Raw genomic sequence first — 21,136 nt, 5'->3', positions numbered from 1 at the left:
GAATGTAATGCTGAGGTTTTATAAGGCATTGGTCAGACTGCACTTGGGAGTACTGAGAGCAATTTTGGGCCCCTTATCAAGACAAGATATGTAGACATTGGAGATGGTCCAGAGGAAGTTCACAAGAATGATTCCGTGAATGAAGGAGTTAACGTATCAGGAGCATTTGATGGCTCTGGCCCTGTACTCACTGGAGTTCACGGGGGGGGGGGCGGGGGAATCTCTATGAAACCTAATGAATATTGGAAGGCCTAGATAGAGTGGATATGGAGAGGATGTTTCCTATAGTGGGTGAGTCTAGGAACAGACAGCACAGCCTCAGATTAGAGGGACATCCATTTAGAACAGAGATGATGATGAATTTCTTTAGCCAGAGAGTGGTGAATTTGTGGAATTCATTGTCATGGACAACAGTGGAGTCAAAGTCATTGAGTATATTTAAAGCAGAGGTTGATAGGTTCTTGATTAGTAACAGCGTCAAAGGGGGAGAAGGCAGGAGAATGAGGTTGAGAGATAATATATCAACTGTGATGGAATGGTGGAGCAGACTCATTGGGCCAAATGGCCTAAATCTGCTCCCATGTCTTATGGTATTATTGTCTAAATTGGTAAATGCTGGAACTAATTTATAGGTATGTTTGTCAGTATGTGTAAGATGGGAAGATGGAGCCCTATTTCAGATATAAACAGTCCTTTCAAAACAAAACAAAACATGTATGTTTAAAAAGGGCACATGAAGAGAACAAGGATAAGGCTGAGGGAGGGTTAGAAAAACTAATCTGTTTTCAATAAGAGCTTAAGGGGTCTTGACAGGGTGGATTTTCAGAGAATGTTTTCACTTGTGAGAGAATGTATTCACTGATTATAAATAAGGGGCTATCTATTTAAAACACAGCTGAAGTGCTTATTTTTCTTTTTCAAAGAATTGTAAATTTTGTAACTCATCTTCAAAACAGTCTTTGAACATTTTCAAGGCAGGGGCAAATAGATTATTGATATAAGCAAGGAAGGAATGCTAAGGCTTTATAAGACATTGGTCAAACAACATTTGGAGTATTGTGAGCAGTTTTGGGCCCCTATCTAAGGAAAGATGTGCTGACATTGGAAAGGCTCCAGAGAAGGTTCAAGAGGATGACCCTGGGAATGAAAGAGTTAGCTTATGAAGGGCACTTGATGGTCTCTGGACTTGTGGTGTTTAGAAGAATAACGGGGATCTCATTGAAACCTCCTGAAAGACCTAGATGGAGTGGATATGGAGAGGATGTTTCCAATAGTGAAAGAATCTAGGACCCGAGGGCATAGACTCAAAATACAATGTCCCTTTAGGACAAAGATGGAGGAATTCTTTGACCAGAGGATGGTGAATTTGTGAAATTCATTGCCACAGATGTAGGGACCAAGCCTTTGGATATAGGTGTAACTCGCTGTAAGGTTTCACTGCTAATGTAATGGCCTCTCTGTAATGTTTCACTGCTAAGGCTAAGGTAATGGTTTCTCTGTAGCAGCAATGTTTGAGTTATGACTAGAGATAATGGGGACTTTGGAATGTATGTTAGCCAATGAGAGGGATGTTGTTCTTTCTTGTGGGTCTGGAAGAGGGATTTTCACGATCTTTTGAAGTTACAGGTATTATCAGTCTTGAACTTGGATGACATGGCAGGTTGGAGAAGCTGAGTGGCCAATCACTACCCCCAATTCTTATGTAAAAGACTGACCCATCCAGTGTTTTGTGATTCAAGAATACATTATGTGGTCTATTTATTTACAAATTTCCAAAATGTGTGCTTGATTGTTGGTGGCCAATAGTATAATTTACTCAGATTGATGTAACTTTGTGCTTTTCCAATTTTTTTGATGAAATGTAACCTACCAACTGTATCTCCACTGCAGTCAATGGCCTGTGATTCAAGAGCTGAAGTTTTTCTGCCCTAAAGAATGGACAATAAAAGTCAGTATCATGATAGAATTTACTCAGACTTTCAATAATTCTAACACTTAAATATTGAAATATAAATTCCAAAAAATGAAAACTTAGTTTTGCAAAGCTGATTCCTCAAAGGTGCTTTGCAGGCAAATAGATAGGCATAAATGGTTATTGACAGTCATAATTATGGTGAATATTCTAGCAGACATGCTTTAACTCATTTTAATAACCATAGATGTACTTCCTCTCCAAAGTCAGATGAAATTTGAATCTAATTTTGGACCTATACCCCATAAAATTCTTTACATGAAATATATTTTATACATTAAATTATTTTGTTAAATAAAAAAATGAAGAGCAGGAGTGTTCAAGAACCATATAACCATATATTTTACACTCCATATATGTATAGAAACTAAAGGTGAATAAAAACTGTACAGGAAAATTAACCAGGTATGTCCTGTTCACAAAATCAGGGCAAAAGGAATTTGGTTAATTATTAATCGGTCTATTCCAGATTATCAACCAGAAGACTGAGGTGCTATCAAGCTTCACATGTTCACCAATAATCTGCTCAATGATGTCCAGCTGGGGTTCATTAAGTCTATTCCATTACTGACATCATCAGATTCTTGGTCCAAAAGTGGACTCAAGAGGTGAGTTCCAAAGGTGAGTGGGTAACTCCTCCAGACTAAAGTCACATATAATAGACTGGTATGAAGGAGACCTGATAACACTGAAGTTAATGAGCATTGAGGGAAAACATCACAGTAGTTGGAATCATAGATGACAGAAGGAAAATGGCTGTAGTTGTTGCAATTCAATTATTCCAACCCCAGTTTATCACTTCAGGAGTTTGTCAGGACAATGTTGTGGATGTAGACTGGCTACAGTGTTCCCTCTACAAAATGCACTGCATTACTCACTAAGGAATCTTCTAGGATTGGGTGGCAAAGTGGAGATATTTCTCGAGCAAAGGAGATGCAAGGCGTTGCTTCCCTCTGATAGCCTGTAGGTTACCCTTGAGCAACGTGTAGCACCTGCTGAGCTTCCCCCCTCCCCCCACCCCGATCAGGGTCACGTGAAGCCGTGGGAGCAGGTGCTGGATGGTCGGATGAGCAGCTGGTGCATATCATGTTCTGATTATGCGACCACTGATGCCAGGCAGATAACCTCTGAAGCGTACTGATTATGGCTGGGGTCATCCATCTTGTAAAGACAATGCCCAGAAGGCGGCAATGGCAAACCACTTCTGCAGAAAATTTGTCAAGAACAATCATGGTCATGAGATCATGATCGCTTAACGTCATATGACACAGCACATAATAATGATGAAGAAGAATATCACCCCTACCACTAAGGGAAACAAGGATTCCGGAGGCATTGGAACATCGCTACCTTCATGATCTCCTCCCTGCAAGTCACCTGCCATGCAGATTTTGAAATATTTTGCAGCTTCTTCATATTCACCTTGTCAGAATCCTGGAACTTTCTCCTCAATAGCATTAAGGGAACACCTTCACCAGAAGGCCTGTAAAATTTCAGCACCACCTTCTCATGGCAGCTTAGAATGAACAATAAATGCAGGTGATGCCCAGATTCCTCCAAAAATTAATAAATAGAAATAAAGCTGTCCTGGACAGTAATTCAGGGCTACACCTTTCCATTTATTCAACAAGTCACATTTTTTAAATATCTACAAGCAACATTGTTACAATATTCTGAATCAACTCAATTAGATAAATGAATAGAAAAATGAAACTCATGTAAATTCTTATTTCCATTATAAAACCCCAATCATATTGTTGTTCTTATTGTGCAATATAATAGGCAGCTGAGTGGAGCGCTGAGTGAGGAGAACTGGATCCACTCCTTAAAGGTTAAATGTTACATGAGATTTGACAGGAGTTTTCGATGAGAAAGCAAGAAAAATATTTTGAGATTCTGATTTTATTTTCTGTCAATTATTTACCTGTTGATTGCTTCGAAAAGTACACAAAGATTTTTTAAATGGGTTGTTACATCTGTCCATATCAGTTTCTTTGTGTGCATGTGTCTCCAATGTTAATGCTGATTGAGTTAGGGAAATATGCCCTCAAAAATTGATTGAACATGACTCAAAAAACTGATATAGAGAATAAAATTCGTTGTCACAGAATTTATCTGAAAAAGATAAATTAATTTCTTTTCAATGGATGTTTCTTGACACATGCACAGATCAACTGGCTTCACATTACAGAACATTGCAATACAAGTTGTTTTTAAGGGATGCAACCCCCCCCCACCCCCTGGTAATTTGGATAATCTTTTATTAACCCCCTCTCCCCCCCCGGGGTTCTTGGGACAACTGGCAAAATTTAGTGGAAGAATCTGGGTTTGCTCAGCACTATAAAAGCCACAGCTAGCTCACATTAATTAAGAGGTTAACAACAGTAACAGAACAACCTAAGATTTAAATCCTGCACATCAGTCCATTGCTGTAATTTGCAGCTGCAAGTCATCAGAATCGAATAATTTATAGTCCAAACCCTTGGGGTGCCTTGCTCATATTGTTAAACTAGTTTTCAGCACATCTTGCAGTGATATTGTGATTCAAATGATTATTATAACCAAATCATCATTAAATTACTGCCAAAATATACAGAGTTAGTTTGCCTATCTTTACTACCATCAATAAATAATAAAGACAGCATACAATGCAAGTACCGGTGGCAGGACAACCATCATGAGTAAAGACTTTCCAAACACATCTGGTAAGTGACGTGCTAATGAAAGCATGTACACCACGTGGCAGTTCTTATTCAGACATAACCACAATAAATTCTTTGTGCCTTTCTTCTCACTCTTTCTATCATTTGAAGAGTTCTCTTAGAGGATTGTGAGATTGTCAATGTTCCAGTTTTACTTAATTTGCGGCAATGTTTTCCCTCTTCCTAAAGTTATTATTTTTGGCAAAGGAAATAACATTTTTGCTTGTCATGACTCAATAACTTGATCTGCATATTTAAACATACACTTCACAGCTTCTACAATACATTATGGCAGCATATAATATACACGCAGTGACAACTTTATTAGGTATATCATCATTGTTTGCCGTGACTGACATGGGAGATCATGGTCTTAAACTTTCTTTATTTGCCTGTGGGGAAGACCCTGTAACGATGAATCAGGTTTGCTGGTTTGGTGAATGAGACAGAAGTTGCTGATTGCAAATATTCAACTGAATATTCATTTTCCCCAAAGTTGCAGAAACTATAAAGCTGAATATTCAACAGACATTGACTAAAGCACGCGCAGAGCATACCTTCCCAATGGCTATGTGCATTGCTTGTCTTAAACAAAGAGAGAGAACCTCCCACATGTGCTCTCTATATACCCAGGATATTTGGAACTGGACACCAGACGGCTAACCAATGGGTAAAGCAGCTGCAGTTTCTAAACAAATCAATCACGATGGAAGCAACTTCCGACAATCAGAATAAGGAAAGCTTACCAACCACCCCCCCTCAACTCCATAGGACAATCTAGTCCTTGAAAGCTGCAAAAATATTGATCCAGCCCTCAGACTAGTCATCTCAAGACTCTCGCGAACTCACTACTAAGTTAAAGAGCAAAATACCCAATACCGTAAACCCAATAGTTAACTCCCAGTATACTCCAGTAGACCACCAGCCGCCAGCCCCACCCCGGAGTATAATAGTGAATGAGCTGGTCCCCCACTTGATCTTATACACTGACTCTCAGATATGATCAGCTTGGTGAATCAATCCATCAGGAATGTCGGCGCAGCATCCTGACCAGTAACAGTACAAGTGCCACCTTCCTTTATAAGGTAATCAAAATCAGTTCCCAGAACAGCCCGGCCGCACCATGCTGTAAAAGGCTATCATACAAAACGTACCTTCCTTTGCAATAACCCTCTTACCAACCAGCATGGGCAAGGTGCTCATCCACGGCACTGGGGTGGTATTCGTACAGTACCACATATCAACCACACTACCCTGTGGAAACCAGGGGTAGGCCTAGGAACTGCATATCCAGTAATAGTCATTGTGCCCAGCAAGTGCCCACCTTCATGACACCACATGGCATAGACACAGGCATTTGCAATGTCTCCAGCACGAGATACTGGGAATCCTGAATGGAATGAGAGAAATCTGGCAGAGGACAAAAGGAGCCCTCGTCTGCGGAGGGCTTGAAGAATGATCCTTCCAACTCAACAGCCTCCCTCACTTGCTTCCCTGGACAGTACTTCCTCCACATTGCACAGACGGTGGACATGAGGACCCCATTTACCTGCTCCTCCAGGACCCCAGCTTTGAGCAATGCTAAAAATATTTCTTTATGAGATATGGGAGATCCCCCAGTCCCCGTCTGCGTATCCAACTTCCATACCTGGCTATGCACTCCCTCTCCTACATACGCTAAAACAGGGGTCCCCAACCTTTTTTGCACCTGGGGTGTGGGAGGGGGGTGTTGAAATAGGGTTAAACTCACCTCAACATGTCTTTTACAGTTAGGGTTGCCAACTTTCTCACTCCCAAATAAGGGACAAAAGTAGCGGTCAGATCCCGGGACACTTGTGTTTACCCTAGGAAAGACTACCATGACCACGAAGCCTTGCGCGGGCACCTGTGTGCGCATGTGTGAGTGACGTACGCATATGTGATGTGCGCATGTGCATACATGCCGATCCCCCCCCCCCCCACAAAAATCAGTTTTGGCTTAATCTTCCTGACTATACTGTACATACATTACTTCTACTTTATATAGGCTGTGTATTTATTGTATCATTCCTGCTTTTACTATATGTTAGTGTTATTTTAGGTTTTATGTGTTATTTGGTATGATTTGGTAGGTTATTTTTTGGGTCTGAGGATGCTCAAAAATTTTTCCCATATAAGTTAATGGTAACTGCTTCTTCGCTTCATGCCATCTCGGCATGAAAGGTTTCATAGGAACGCTCCACCTTAGCGGGGGATATATGGGACAAGGGCGGTCCCATATGGGACAAACCAATTTAGCCCAATATACAGGATATCCCGGCTAATATGGGACAGTTGGCAACCCTATGTTCAAGTTCAACAGTATGTGACAGGGAATGAGGAAAGGTGCAGCTGACTCATATCGCTTCCTTGCGGCCCGGTAGCACATGCTCTGTGGCCCGGTGGTTGGGGACCACTGCTCTAAACTTTGCAATAATTCAATTGTTGTACTTATAGGATGACTAGCAGCTGGTGCTATTAAAGACAGCAGAACCCCTTTTATTGGAAAAACTGTTACAGTAATCTCGTATCCAATCATTCCAGAAGTTAATTCAATATCCTCTGGCGGGTTACCATTATCACAGTATATTCTATAACAGCCATTTGGGCCAGTTAGTTTACTAAAGTAGAATCTTGCTTAGTGTGTCATTAAACATTTCGATTCCATGTAATGGAACATAGGATATTTCATTTTAGGGTTAGTTTATGAAGAATTGAAAGGAACTTTTAATTGATTTTTTCCCCAATCCCTACTTCCACAGGAGCTCAGGGAGCTGTCACAAGACATTTGTCAGAGGATGTAGTTGCTAACTGAGAAGTGAAAATAACGGTTGTTGATTTGGGAAAAACATCAAAACTAGCAGTTAACCTATGAAGTGAAACAAGCCAAGAAAGCACTGCACTCCAGCTGTCTTTATGTCACCACAAACCCTCATATTGATCCCTACAGAATTACTGGAAACAATGATTCAATTCCTTTTCAAAAATAAGCCCTTTAAAAAGTTTCCATGTTTTGATTAGACCTCCCCTCATCCTTCTAAACTCTTGAGAACAGAGCCCCAATTTACCTACTCTCTCCTTATGGTACAGCTGGAACCAGTCTAGTCGATGTTCACTCTCTCTTTGGCAAGTACATTCAGAATCAAAATTATTATTCCTAACATATGATGTGACATTTGTTGCTTTGTCAAAGTTAAAGTTTATTATCAAAGTACATATATTTCACCATATACTACACTGAGATTCATTTTCTTGCAGATATTCACAGTAGATACAAATAAATATGATGGAATCAATGACAAATTACACACAAAGACAAATGACCAATGTAGAAAAGAAGTCAAACTGTGTAAATACAATCAATCACATTGAGAACATGAGTTGTAGAGTCCTTGAAAATGAGTCCATGGATGTGGAACCAGTTAGCTCAGTGTCAAGGTGACCAGGTCAGTCCACAGACATAAAAACGTATAAATGTATAGTGCAATAGAAAAGGAATAACACAGTTTTCTAGGGTTCATGCTGAAATCTGATGGTAGGGGGGGAAGAAGCTGTTCTTAAATCATTGTGTATGGGTCTTTGAGCCCCTGTCTCTCCTCCCTGATGGTGGTATCAAGAAGAGTGAGTGTCCAAAATCATACAGTATATTCTATGTGCGATCTTGTCATGGCATTTCATAAATATATTAAGACTTACTTATTTCTGTTACTAAACCTTGCAGCGAAGGCCAATATATCATTTGCCTTCAGAACTGAAGGTATTCAGTGACTTGAATATGAGCACAACCAGGTCCCTTTGAAAACCAGCACTCTGCAGTCTCTCAGCATTTAACAAATATGATGCTTTTCTGCTGTCTTCAACAAAGTGAACGACCTCGTTATTTTCCGTATCGTTTCATTTGCCAAGGTCACACCCACTCATTCAGCTTGTCCGTACATCTCTGAGGCCTCTGAACATCTTTCCCCACATTCATAATCACAACCGATTTCGTATCTTCAGCAAACTTGGAAATATGTTTCACCCTCTCAGCCAAATCAATTACAGTGGCATGCAAAAGTTTGGGCACCCCTGTTCAAAATTTCTGTTACTGTGAATAGCTAAGCGAGTAAAAGATGACCTGATTTCCAAAAGGCATAAAGTTAAAGATGACACATTTCTTTAATATTTTAAGCAAGATTACTTTTTTTTATTTCCATCTTTTACAGTTTCAAAATAACAAAAAAGGAAAAGGGCCCTAAGCAAAAGTTTGGGCACCCTGTATGGTCAGTACTTAGTAACACCCCCTTTGGCAAGTATTACAGCTTGTAGACACTTTCTGTAGCCAGCTAAGAGTCTTTCAATTCTTGTTTGGGGAATTTTCACCTATTCTTCCTTACAAAAAGCTTCTAGTTCTTGGGCCATCTTGCATGCACTGCTCTTTTGAGGTCTATCCACAAATTTCTGATGCTGTTTAGGTCAGGGGACTGTGAAGGCCATGGGAAAACCTTCAGCCTGTGCCTCTTGAGGTAGTCCATTGTGGATTTTGAGGTGTGTTTAAGATCATTATCCTGTTGTAGAAGCCATCCTCTTTTCATCTTTAGCTTTTTTACAGATGGTGTGATGTTTGCTTCCAGAATTTGCTGGTATTTAATTGAATTCATTCTTCCCTCTACCAGTAAATGTTCCCCGTGCCACTGGCTGCAACACAAGCCCAAAGCATGATCGATCCACCCCCGTGCTTAACAGTTGGAGAGGTGTTCTTTTCTTGAAATTCTGCACCCTTTTTTCTCCAAACATACCTTTGCTCATTGCGGCCAAAAAGTTCTATTTTAACTTCATCAGTCCTCAGGACTTGTTTCCAAAAAGCTTGTTCAGATGTTCCTTTGCAAACTTCTGATGCTGAATTTTGTGGTGAGGACGCAGCAAAGGTTTTCTTCTGATGATTCTTCCATGAAGGTCATATCTGTGCAGGTGTCGCTGCACAGTAGAACAGTGCACCACCACTCCAGAGTCTGCTAAACCTTCCCAAAGGTCTTTTGCAGTCAAACTTGGGTTTGACTTGCTTTTCTACAAAAACCTGGAAATGCTTTGCTCTCTTCTTATAGCCTTCTCCTGCTTTGTGGGCATCATTTATTTTACCTTTCAGAGTGCTAGGCAGCTGCTTAGAGGAGCCATGGCTGCTGATTGTTGGGACAAGGTTTGAGGAGTTAGGGTATTTATAAAGCTTTGAAATTTGCATCACCTGGCCTTTCCTAACGATGACTGTGAACAAGCCATAGCCCTAACAAGCTAATTAAGGTCTGAGACCTTGGTAAAAGTTATCTGAGAGCTCAAATCTCTTGGGGTGCCCAAACTTTTGCATGGTGCTCCTTTCCTTTTTTTCACTCTAAAATTGTACAAAACAAAAATAATACACTAATCTTGCTTCAAATGTTGAAAAGAATGTTTCATCTTTAACTTTATGGCTTTTGGCGATCAGTTCATCTTCTACTCACTTAACTACTCACAGTAACAGAAATTCTGACCAGAGGTGCCCAAACTTTTGCATACCACTGTATATAGATTGCAAACAGCTGGGGCCCAAGTAGTGATCTTCGCAATAGTGCATACGGCTCCCTGGCCCAACTATCTATTCTGTCTGTTTTCTATTTGATAAGTATCCTATCAATACAATACCCCAAATTCTTTCTGCTCTACTCACGTTAACAACATGTGTGGGATCCTATCAAAGCTTTTCAGAAATCCAACAGTGCCACAATCACTGTTTCTGCCATATTTATCCCATTTGTCACATCCACATGAACTCCAGCAGATTAGTCAAACACCGTTTCGCTTTCACAAATCACATTGACTCTGCTCAACCCTATTATTCTTCAAGATGTTCCATCACTGCATCTTTTGTTATAAATTCCAGCATATTCCCTATCACTGATCCCAGACTAATAGGCAGGAAGTTAACCTAATCAATACCTCTCATAATTTTATACTGCTCTATAAAATCACCCTTCATTCTCCCACCCTCCAAAAACAAGGCCCCAACCTGCTCAATCTCTCTTCATAGCTTAGTTCCTTGAGTCCCAGCAACATCCTTATAAATTTTCTTTGCATTCTTTCCAGCTTATGGCATCTTTCCTATTGCAGGGTAACCAAAAGTGAATGCAATATCCCACACGTGTTGGCATGTGGCCAAGTGGTTAAGGCACTAGTGATCTGAAGGTCACAAGTTCGAGCCTCAGCTGAGGCAGCGTGTTGTGTCCTTGAGCAAGGCACTTAACCACACATTGCTCCTGCACGTTTACAGCCCAGCGGCGGCGGTTGGTGCAGTATGGACAAGATAAGACAAGACAAATGCAGCCTCACCAATGTCTTGTACAACAGCAGGATAACATCCCAACTTCTAGACTTAATGCCCTGACTAATTGATGGCCAGTATTGCAAAACCTTTCTTCACACCATAAACTTGTACTCCAAGATCTCTGTTCTACAACACTGCCCTGGGTCCTACAGTTCACTATGATGGTTCTTTCTTCATTTGTCTTCCCCAGATGCAACACCACGCACTTAACTGAATTAAACTCCAATTGCTTACCTGGCCCATTAATTAAGATTCCTCTGTAAATCTTAACGAACACCTTTACCATCAATGACACCACCTATTTTAGTGCCATCTGCAAACATAGTACACATATGCCTTGTACATTCTCATCCAAATAATTGATATCATTGGCAAAGAGCAATGGGGCTAGCACTGACCCTCCGGAGGACACCACTAGTCAGCAGCCTCCTGTCCAAAAACAACTTTCCACCATCACTCTGAGCTTCCTACAATCATTCCAATTCTGTATCCAGTTGGCTAGCTTTCTCTGGATCCATGCAATCTAACTTTCTGTAGCAGCCTACCATGTGCAGCCTTATTAAAGGACCTACTGAAGTACATATAGACCATACATACCATCCTGCCCTCATTGACCTTCTTGGTTACTTCTTGAAACGACTCATATTTATGAGATGTGATCTCCCATGTATAAAGCCCTGCTGACAAGCCATAATTAACCCCTGCCTTTCCAACTGCTTGTATATCTTATCCCTCAGAATCTCCTCTAGTAAATTACATATCACAGATGTTAGGTTTTGCTGGTGTATAGTTCCTCTTCCGCATCTTTTCTGAGGTCTCCACTTCCTTCGTGTAATAGGACAAACAGAACTACACACAATATTCCAAATGTTGCTGAACCGAAGTTTTATATAGTTGCAATGTGACTGTCCAACTTTTTATAATGACTATACCAACCAATGTAGTATGCCGCATGCCTCCTTTAAAACCCTACCTATTTGTGTTGTCACTTCCAGTAAGCTATAGACTTGCACCCTGATATCTCTCTGTAATCTGTACTAAGGGTTCTGCAATTTACTGTGAACTTTTCTCCCAAAGTGCAATAGCTCACACCTCTCTGCATTAAACTCCATCTACCATTTCTCTGTCCACATTTATATTTATATCCTGCTGAATTCTTTGACAATTTTCCTCACTATCCACATCTCCACCAATTTTGTGTCATCTGCCTATCTACTAATCAGCCCAAATCATTTATGTATGTCATATATATATTCTTTTTATACATAGATCTTATCACATGGGAAGCGACGGTCTTTTCTCAGGTTCCTGCAGTGGGATAGGAATACAGAAATTTAGAATTTGTTCCAAAAATAAACAGTGAGCAGTAGCAGCACACCATCAAATGCATTACCTCGCCATGGAAATGATTTCTTACATACAAGATGGAATAGTTCTAATTCTGCAGTAAGGAATAAATTCTAACTTGCCTTATAATCCACAGCCAAGTGGTGAAATGCAGCTTAGATTTTAACATTTAAGAGAAATTTAGATAAATACATGGATAGCAGGCTATGGTCCAGGTGCGGGTCAATGGGACTAGGCAGGATAATGGTTTGGTATGGACTAAGTGGGTTAAAGGGTTGTTTTGAAATGACCTGGGAATTTACTTTCATCCTTCAAATATATGAGGAGTAAAAGTCTTTATGTTACGTCTCTATCTAAATGTGCAATTTATAGTAATCTATCTATATACTACTAAAACTCTCATGCTCTGTCTGTTTGTGACCTCCAATTAGCGCAAACAGTGCACTACAGCGGCACTTTTTTCGGCTCAATCCAATTAAAATGCTCTAACTTACAGAATGCAGGCAAAGTTCAGGGTTATATATTTGTATAAAATTGCTCATTCGCCAAAAATCAACGGGCTCACCCGAAACCCGATCGGCCATCATGGAAATTGGGACACGACAGCCCGACGCATGCACACGGCCAGCCTCAGCAGTGACACCTACCGGAGCAAAAGGGCAGGGCAACTCTATTTCGAGGGGTCACATTGTGCTAATCACCATCAGCATGTGCAGGATTGGGACAGATCTAAATGCCACCCATCAATAAGAGATAATTAAATCTTATTGTAATGTCGTATTTCGAGACAACCATAAAACCCTTTGCTGCAGTCAGAGGACAGCGGTGACTAAATCACATCCATTCGGGAGAGCACCAACCACATCATCAAGAATAATCAGCATCCTTTGGTGTTAGTGCTTCGTATCTTCTATCCAGCATTAGGGTAAAAAAAAAATGGTCAGCCTAATTATGCCACGTGGAAAGGGAAGGGGGACATTATGGTCAAGAGATGACCCCAAACGTCATCGGGAAGTGGCAAGGAGAGGGACAGAACAAGAATTGGATGAGGCCAGGGCCGCACAACTCCAGGATTGAAGATTCAGGACAAAAAAAAGACAAGAGAAGAAGAGACAGAGGAGGAGAGGCATGCACGTCTCCAGGATCAGAGACAAACAACAAACAGAAGAGCTGAAGAGACGGGAGATGAAAGGGCTGCACATCTCCAGAATGACAAAAACAGGCACAGAAGGAGGAGAGAGGAACAGACAAAGGAGCTGAGAAATTCACGTCTCCTGGATCAGAGACAAAGAACAAACAGCAGAAGAGATGAAGAGATGGGGGATGAAAGGGCTGCAAGTTTCCAGAATGGCAACGAGAGGCACGAGGGTGGCAGATAAACCAGAAATGATGCCATCAAAAGTGTCCTTTGTTAAACAAGGAGGAGCTATATTTGCTTTGCTATGCATCGTTCTTCTTTAATAAACTGAGGTTTTCTACTTCAGTTTCCAAAGCACAGCGATACCAATAGCATTCAGGAAAATTTAATGTTCATTCTGGTCACATCAGACTGCACTACCCTTTTCTCAAAGGGTGCCCCAACGGGCCACCCCGTTGTCTCTTTAGTAATAAGTAGTATGCACAACAGGACAGAAATACAATGGTATCAGCGTGAATTAATCAGTCTGATGGCCTGCTACAAGAAGCTGTCTTGGAGCCTGCTGGTTCTGGTTTTTACGCCGCAGTGCCGTTTTCTGGATGGTAACAGCTGGAACAGTTTGTGGTTGGGGTGACTTGGATCCCCAATGATCCTCTGGGCACCTTTACACACACCTGTCTCTGTAAATGTCCTGAGTAGTGGGAAGTTCACATCTACAGATGCGCTGGGCTGTCCACACCACTTATAGTTCCCATACCATGCAGGGATGCAGCCAATCAGGATGCTCTCAATTTTGCCCCTGTAGAAAGTCCTTAGGATTTAGGGTCTGTACTGCAGTGCTCTACAACATCAATGCTCTATGAAATGATTGAAGAACTATGTTTTCATAGTTAAGTCGTTCAAGCTAAATTAATCCATACAATCTGATGATTTGTCACAATTATGAGGTTCAATCTTCTATCAAAATATTTCAAATGTTTCACATAATAAATAACTTCTGAAGTGCGATCGGTATCGTTATTTGTATATATTTGGCAGCCAATCTAATTACTGGCAGCCATGAAACATGAGACTACTTAATCTCCATTTTGAGTGATTAATGAAATTCTGCTCTGCATTCCAAGGTGATTTCTCAATATGGGAAAGGCTCAAGTCTGACTTTAAGTCACAAATGCATAAAAGAATATGAGTACTGTTGATGTATTCAAATTTGTTAACGTTTCTCAATCCAATCTATCTCAATGATTGTGATGATTATCTTTGTTTTACAGTGCATATTTACATTCACTGTATAAAACTCCTTTGTCATTTCTTTTTAATATAGAGTTGTTTTGTACTTGTCATTTACAATCTTGGCACTTCCACATCAGATAAACACATATGCACAATCTTTCCAAAAAGTGCAATATAAAGTATAAACTCTGGTCATATTCTGACTTCTGCCAATGTTTTACCCAGCTCGAATTTGCTAAATTTGGCTTTATCACTCACAAATTAAAATATTTTTAATTAATTACTTTTGGATATTTAGACCACAATTTAGGCAGATATGTTGTGATTCACACAGTAAAACATATTTGTTATAGCAAATATTTGACTTTCAATAAACAAAATTTAAAATCAGTTCTTATTTACTCAGGGAACTTATTAGAAACAAGTATACTCTTTCCGGGCCAGCCAATATTGATGTCTTTGCCTGACAAAAACCTGATTAAGTTGCATAAACACCTTTCCACATTGAAATACTAAAGAGCCAAACTTGTAAAGCCATAGCAGTCATTAAGAACAGGCTCTATTCTGGATGAGTGTGAAAAATAAGCAATTTAACACAGTGAAAACTGCAACGCATACCTTTTTTTTTATCAAGCACATTTGCAACAAGCAGGATTTTCTGGTAGCCAATCATTTTAATTCTAATCTCCATTCCTAACATGTCAGTCCATGGCCACCTCTACTGCCACGATGTGGCCACTCAAATTCCGTCTGGGTAGCCTCCAACCTGACAGCATGAACATCGATCTAACTTTAGATAATTTCTCCCTCCAGCTCTGCCTTCTCTCTTCTTCCATTCCCATTCTGGCTCCCCTTACTTCTGTTACTTCTCTCTGGTGCTCCACTTCCTTCCCTTTCCCCCATTTTCCTCTTATCAGATTCCTTCTTCTTCAGCCCTTTACCTTTTCCACTATTACCTACCAGCTTCTCACTTCATCCCTCCCCTCCACACCCCACCTGCTCTCCCCCTCCTTCACCTGGATTCGCCTATTACCTTCTACCTTCCCTTCACCCCCACCTTTTTAATTTGGCTTCTTCCCCCTTCCTTTCCAGTTCTGATGAAAGACTTTTTGGCCTGAAACATCGACTCTTTATTCCTTTCCATACCCGCTGAGCTCCTCCAGCAATTTTTTGTGTTACAGTACTCTGGATTTCCAGCATCTGCAGAATCTCTTGTGTTTCTTATTTTTATTTCTCATTCTTGGATTTCAGCTCCCTCTATGGCCTCACTGCTGCCGATCTCCATAAACTCCTCTGCTGTACACTCCTTTAACAGTTCTTCATTCCTCCACTCTGGCCTCCTTTTATATCCCTTGTTTATTTTACTGCATCAGCTGCCGATACGGCTTCAGCTGTAAGGAACATGTGTTCTGGAATTCGCCAACCAAACAGTCCTGTGAAATGAGATTTCTTAAAATGTACTGCTTGGGTCTAAATATTGATCATCCAAACTCAGGACATCAGTTTTGTCTGATCACTTTCCTGGGAAGCATCTTAAGATATTTTACATTAAAGATGGTACAAATATGTATTCATTGTTACTCTGAGAGTTAGAGCTGACACACTAACTTCACACCAAAAGGAACTCTGATTATTAAGCGTGCTTCAAATTTCTAGCATAAATACAACTGAACCAAGACACTACCAAAAAAAATGAAACAGTCTAGAAGGGTTCTTACAGCATTCTTGACACAATTTGAGATTGTAAGATTAACTTTGAAACAGTCTAATCTTTTGATCAAGAATTAACTCTGTGGAACAGGATGAGATATGTTCATGTTATTTTTTTCCCAATAAAAGGGAGCTCTATGATCTACTGCTTTAAAGAAGAGGACAGCCCAGGGCCATCCTTACAGTTGTACTCCTGAGGATCTACAAATCCCTCTTTGCTTTTGTATACAACTGGAAGGCCAAACCTAGCAGAGCGTCGAGAAACATCCTGTCCATTATCTCTTTAGATAACAGCATGAGTGACAGCCTGATCAGACAGAGTCAAGAGGTGCTGACATGTTCCATTCAGTCCATTGCAATGAATAAAACTCTGCTTTCTGCCCAGGTTATAGCTGGCTGAATGCGTCCGGGTGTGTAGATCTGCTGGAAATGTACACTGGGAGTCAGAGAGAGGAAGAGTGAAACGGATTTTGCTTACTCGGAGGGGTGACAAAGAGTTTTCCTAGACACCAAGTATTCATCGAGTCATAGATACTAGAGCACAGAAACAGGCTCTTTGGCCCATCATGCCGACCTAATCTTCTTCCTAGCTATCTATCCACAACTGCACTGAAGCCTTCCAAAGCCCTTCCATCCATGTACCGATCCAAACTTCTCTTAAATGTTACAATTGAAACTGCATCTAACACACACACTTGCACCACCCATTGAGTGAAGAAGTTTCCCCTCAGATTTCCCTCAAATATTTCACCATTCACCCTTAACCTAGACCTTCAGTTCTAGTCTTACCTAGCTCGAGGGGAAAAGCCTGCATGCATTCATCATATTTATACCTCTAATAAATTTATACACTGTATTTCTATAAGATCTCTCCTCAAACTCCTGAACTCCAAGGACTACATTTCTAACTTATTCAACCTTTCCTTATAACTTATTTCATCAAGTCCTAGCTACAGCATTGTAAATTTTCTCTACACACTTTCAAGCTTATTGATATCCTTCCTGTAGGTGAGATGATCAGAACTGCACACAATACACTACAATGTCAAAATAACATCCAACTCCCGTACTCAATGCCTTGAATCATGAAGACCAGTGTGCTAAAAGCTCCCTTTATGACCCTGTCTACCCGTGATGCCACTTTCAAGGAATTATGAATCTGTATTCTAAGGTCCCTTTGTTTTACTGCACCCCTAAGAGCACTACAATTCACCCTGTAAGTCTTACCCTGGTTTGTCCTCTCAAAGTGCAACACCTCAAATTTGCATTAAATTCCATCTGCCATTTTTCAGCTCATTTTTCTCGCTGGTCAAGATCACGCTGCAGGGTTTGATAGCCTTTCTTCTTGTCTGCTATGCTCCCAATCTTTGTGTTATCTAAGATCATTCTCAGTGCCTGATTATCACTGGAAAAGCTGACATTTATTGGACATCCCTCAGAAGACAATTTTTGGCAAAGAAATGCATTGATATAAATGAATCACTTGCTTCACCATTTCAGAGACAACTACATTGTGCAACTGAAGCCACATGTTGAAAAGTGTTCTTAAAATAAATTTAATAATAATCTGGCAGTTTCATGGACTTTTTAAAGACAACAGGAATTGATTTAGAAAAAATAAAAAACAACTTCAAATTTTGAATTACTATTAAGAAGATTTTCTGCAAGTAACCTTCCACAATTTAAGAGGGGGAGCCAACAGCTAAAGCTTATTTTCCTACAGTGCTAGACCATAACCCAACAGACCAGGCAAGAATCTAGACAGAAAAATTCAGTCTTTTCAATATTATTGTTACTCCTACATTCTTTGGCTCAGGTGTAAATTTTTGATTTAAACTATTACAAGTTTAAATCGTACTCCAGAGACTTCAGCACACAACTTATGCTTATAGTTCCATATTGGTCTCTCACCACTTCCTCAGTTGCTCTTGCTACTCCTCAACTCCCAGAGGATTCTTCCTTTGGAAAATATATGAAATCATGAAAGAAGCAGAAGAGCTCGAAGCACTATGTCAAGAAGGAAAAGAAGGACTACATAAGGTTTTTGGCAATATTTATTCCAAAAACATCATAAAATAGATACAATGCTACTTTTGGAATTGTGCTACAAACAATTTTGGCACCATTTTCTCTAAAACACTCCAAAAGTATTTCATGAGCAACAGAGTACTTTGGGATGACAGGAGGTTGTGAAAGATGACATCCATGTACATGTTTCCATAACAATGTATGCAACTTGAATTTATTATTATTTGCGACTGGGAAAAATAACCATATATAATTTAAAATATCTTCCCTGTGGAGATGCCTACATATAATTCAACAAAAATACATGCTTATTAAAAGATGTCTTTAATCTAGTTTAAATTTGCACATAAATTAATACTCCTAAGGAAGAGGAAAGCATTAAAATGGCAGCTGGAAAATAAAGACTGGAAGACATGCTAGGTCTGAATTATAACCAGCTGTTTATACTGTATATATATTTTTTCAGTAATGGTGCAGTAAAGTGTGAGCAATGTGATTGATACTTCTGGGAAGAACACACAAATGGTTTTGTTTATATAAGACATAGTTGCTAGCTAACTGAGTTTCTAAATCATGCATTTTTAATGCAACATTTGAAATTGTAGGCACATACATTTTTCCTTTTTTCCATAAAATCTCTCCCTTCCTGTTTCCAGAAAGTTTTGAAGTCTTTGCCGAGTTACAGTTACACATTAATCAACTTTCATCTACGTTTCAATACTAAGAAACCATTAAGTATTGGTTACATTATTGGATTAACTCTTCAGGAGCCTGGATTTATGATCTGGAGAATCCCATGGTAGGAAATTTAAATTTAATAAATCACAAATAAAAAGCAGTATTTAAAAGTGAAAGTATCACAGAAACACATTTGGTTTATAATACTCCACTGAAAAGGAGATTGTCAAATCTTAGACTGGCCGATTAGTTCAAAAGTCCTCTGATAGGCCTGCTGAGCTGTTCAGTTCAAAGACAATTGGGAATGGCCCTGTCAGCAATTAAAGTCAAGCCTGATCCTACCTTAACATGAAACTGCAATAAATGCAGTCCTGCCTAATATATGGAAACTTCAGTTAAAAAATGAGCCTTGACTGCAATCAGAGTTGGATCCTGATGCTCTTGTGATCCAAAGGTTCTTTGGAAGTCAAGAATGAGGCATAAGACTTATTGCTAAGCAATTTTATTAAGTGTTGCAAGAATGAAGAACGAACAAAGAAAGAGGAGCCAAGAGAACAATGAAAAAGACTAGGAAAATGCAGTTGTGGTCATCTCATACTCAGACTAGAATAACAAAATTCCTGTGCTAGCATGAGAGGGCAGAGTTTTAAGGTGCTTGGAAGTAGGTACAGAGGAGATGTCAGGGGCAAGATTTTTTTTTTACGCAGAGGGTGGTGAAGCGAGGAATGGGCTGCCAGCAACAGTGGTGGAGGCGGATACAATAGTGTCTTTCAACAGGCTCCTGGATGGGTATATGGAGCTTAGAAAAATAGAGGGCTATGGATAACCCTAGGCAATTTCTAAAATAAGGTAGATGTTCAGCATGGCTTCATGGGCCAAAGGACCTGCATTGTGCTGTTGGATTTTCTGTTTCTTTTTCTATGATAAGAATTAACCTATAAAATAGACAGATTCATGTAGGGCAGGGGTCCCCAACCTTTTTGGCACCACGGACCGATTTAATATTGACAATATTCTTGCGGACTGGCTGATGGGGGTGGGGGGTGTTAATCACGACCGGAATATGGGTGAAACTATAAGTCACTTATAAGTGGTTAATATTACACTCAATTTCGTTTCTAAAAGGGTTTATTTAATGAATTTAAAATTAAACACAGCGCATATTTTCCTCCCATGAATATAGTGATAAGTCAATTATAAGTCACTTAATAAGTCAATAGCACCATAACATTTTAAGTAACGTTTGGATATTAAACACACACCGCATACTTTCCTCGTATGAACATATAAAATCATTGCAACGTACCAATATCGGCGAATCAGTGGGAGCCCTGGGCTTGTCTCCCTGCAACAAGATGGTCCCATTAAGGGGTGATGGGAGACAGTGATACTCGAAGGGGGTTCCTTATGTCCAGTCTATTCTGCAATTTAGTTTTCATTGCATTCATTGCAGAAAATCCTGCTTCGCAGAGATATGATGTTGGAAATGGAAGCAATGTTTTCAGCGCTTATGTGGCTATCTCAGGATATTCAGCCTTGACTTTGATCCAGAATGCCGGCAGAGATGTTATGTCAAACATACTTTTCAGCCCACCATCATCTGCAAACTCGAGGAGTTGATCTTTTTCCTGCGTTGACATGGATGATTCACTGGGGACATTCACAAATGGGTCACGGACCCATTCCTTTGCATATCTTGGGTCATTTGCGGTTGGGAAGTAACGCTCGAATTCTACCGACAGCTAAGTTAGGTGATTGCGCACCAGCCGTGAGAAGGACGGTGCAGCCTCAGTCTCTCCCAAAGTCCCAGTTAATGTTGGGAACATGTCAAATATGCCGCTGTCCACTCCCCACAGTTCCAGTTTGGCTTTGAAAGCAGACACTTTATCTGCCAACTTGAAGACAGTTGTCATTCTCCGCTGAAGTGGCAAATTGAGTTCATTGTGCAGGTTGAAGATGTCACACAGATAGCCACT

At 40.1% G+C, this 21,136-nt stretch overlaps 1 protein-coding gene across 2 annotated transcripts in view; it reads right to left on the bottom strand.

The window, feature by feature from the left end:
- crcp (calcitonin gene-related peptide-receptor component protein) overlaps positions 1 to 21,136 on the bottom strand; it is an 87,995-nt gene that overhangs the window by 11,194 nt on the left and 55,665 nt on the right. For both annotated transcript variants that reach the window (XM_063031235.1, XM_063031236.1), the window contains exon 5: positions 1,871 to 1,928. In XM_063031235.1, coding sequence (XP_062887305.1) covers positions 1,871 to 1,928 — 58 coding nt within the window. The remainder of the gene's footprint in view (positions 1 to 1,870; positions 1,929 to 21,136) is intronic.

Source organism: Mobula hypostoma, chromosome 23, assembly GCF_963921235.1.
Source record: "Mobula hypostoma chromosome 23, sMobHyp1.1, whole genome shotgun sequence".
Lineage (NCBI taxonomy): Eukaryota > Metazoa > Chordata > Chondrichthyes > Myliobatiformes > Myliobatidae > Mobula > Mobula hypostoma.
This window is presented reverse-complemented; position numbering and strand designations above follow the sequence as displayed.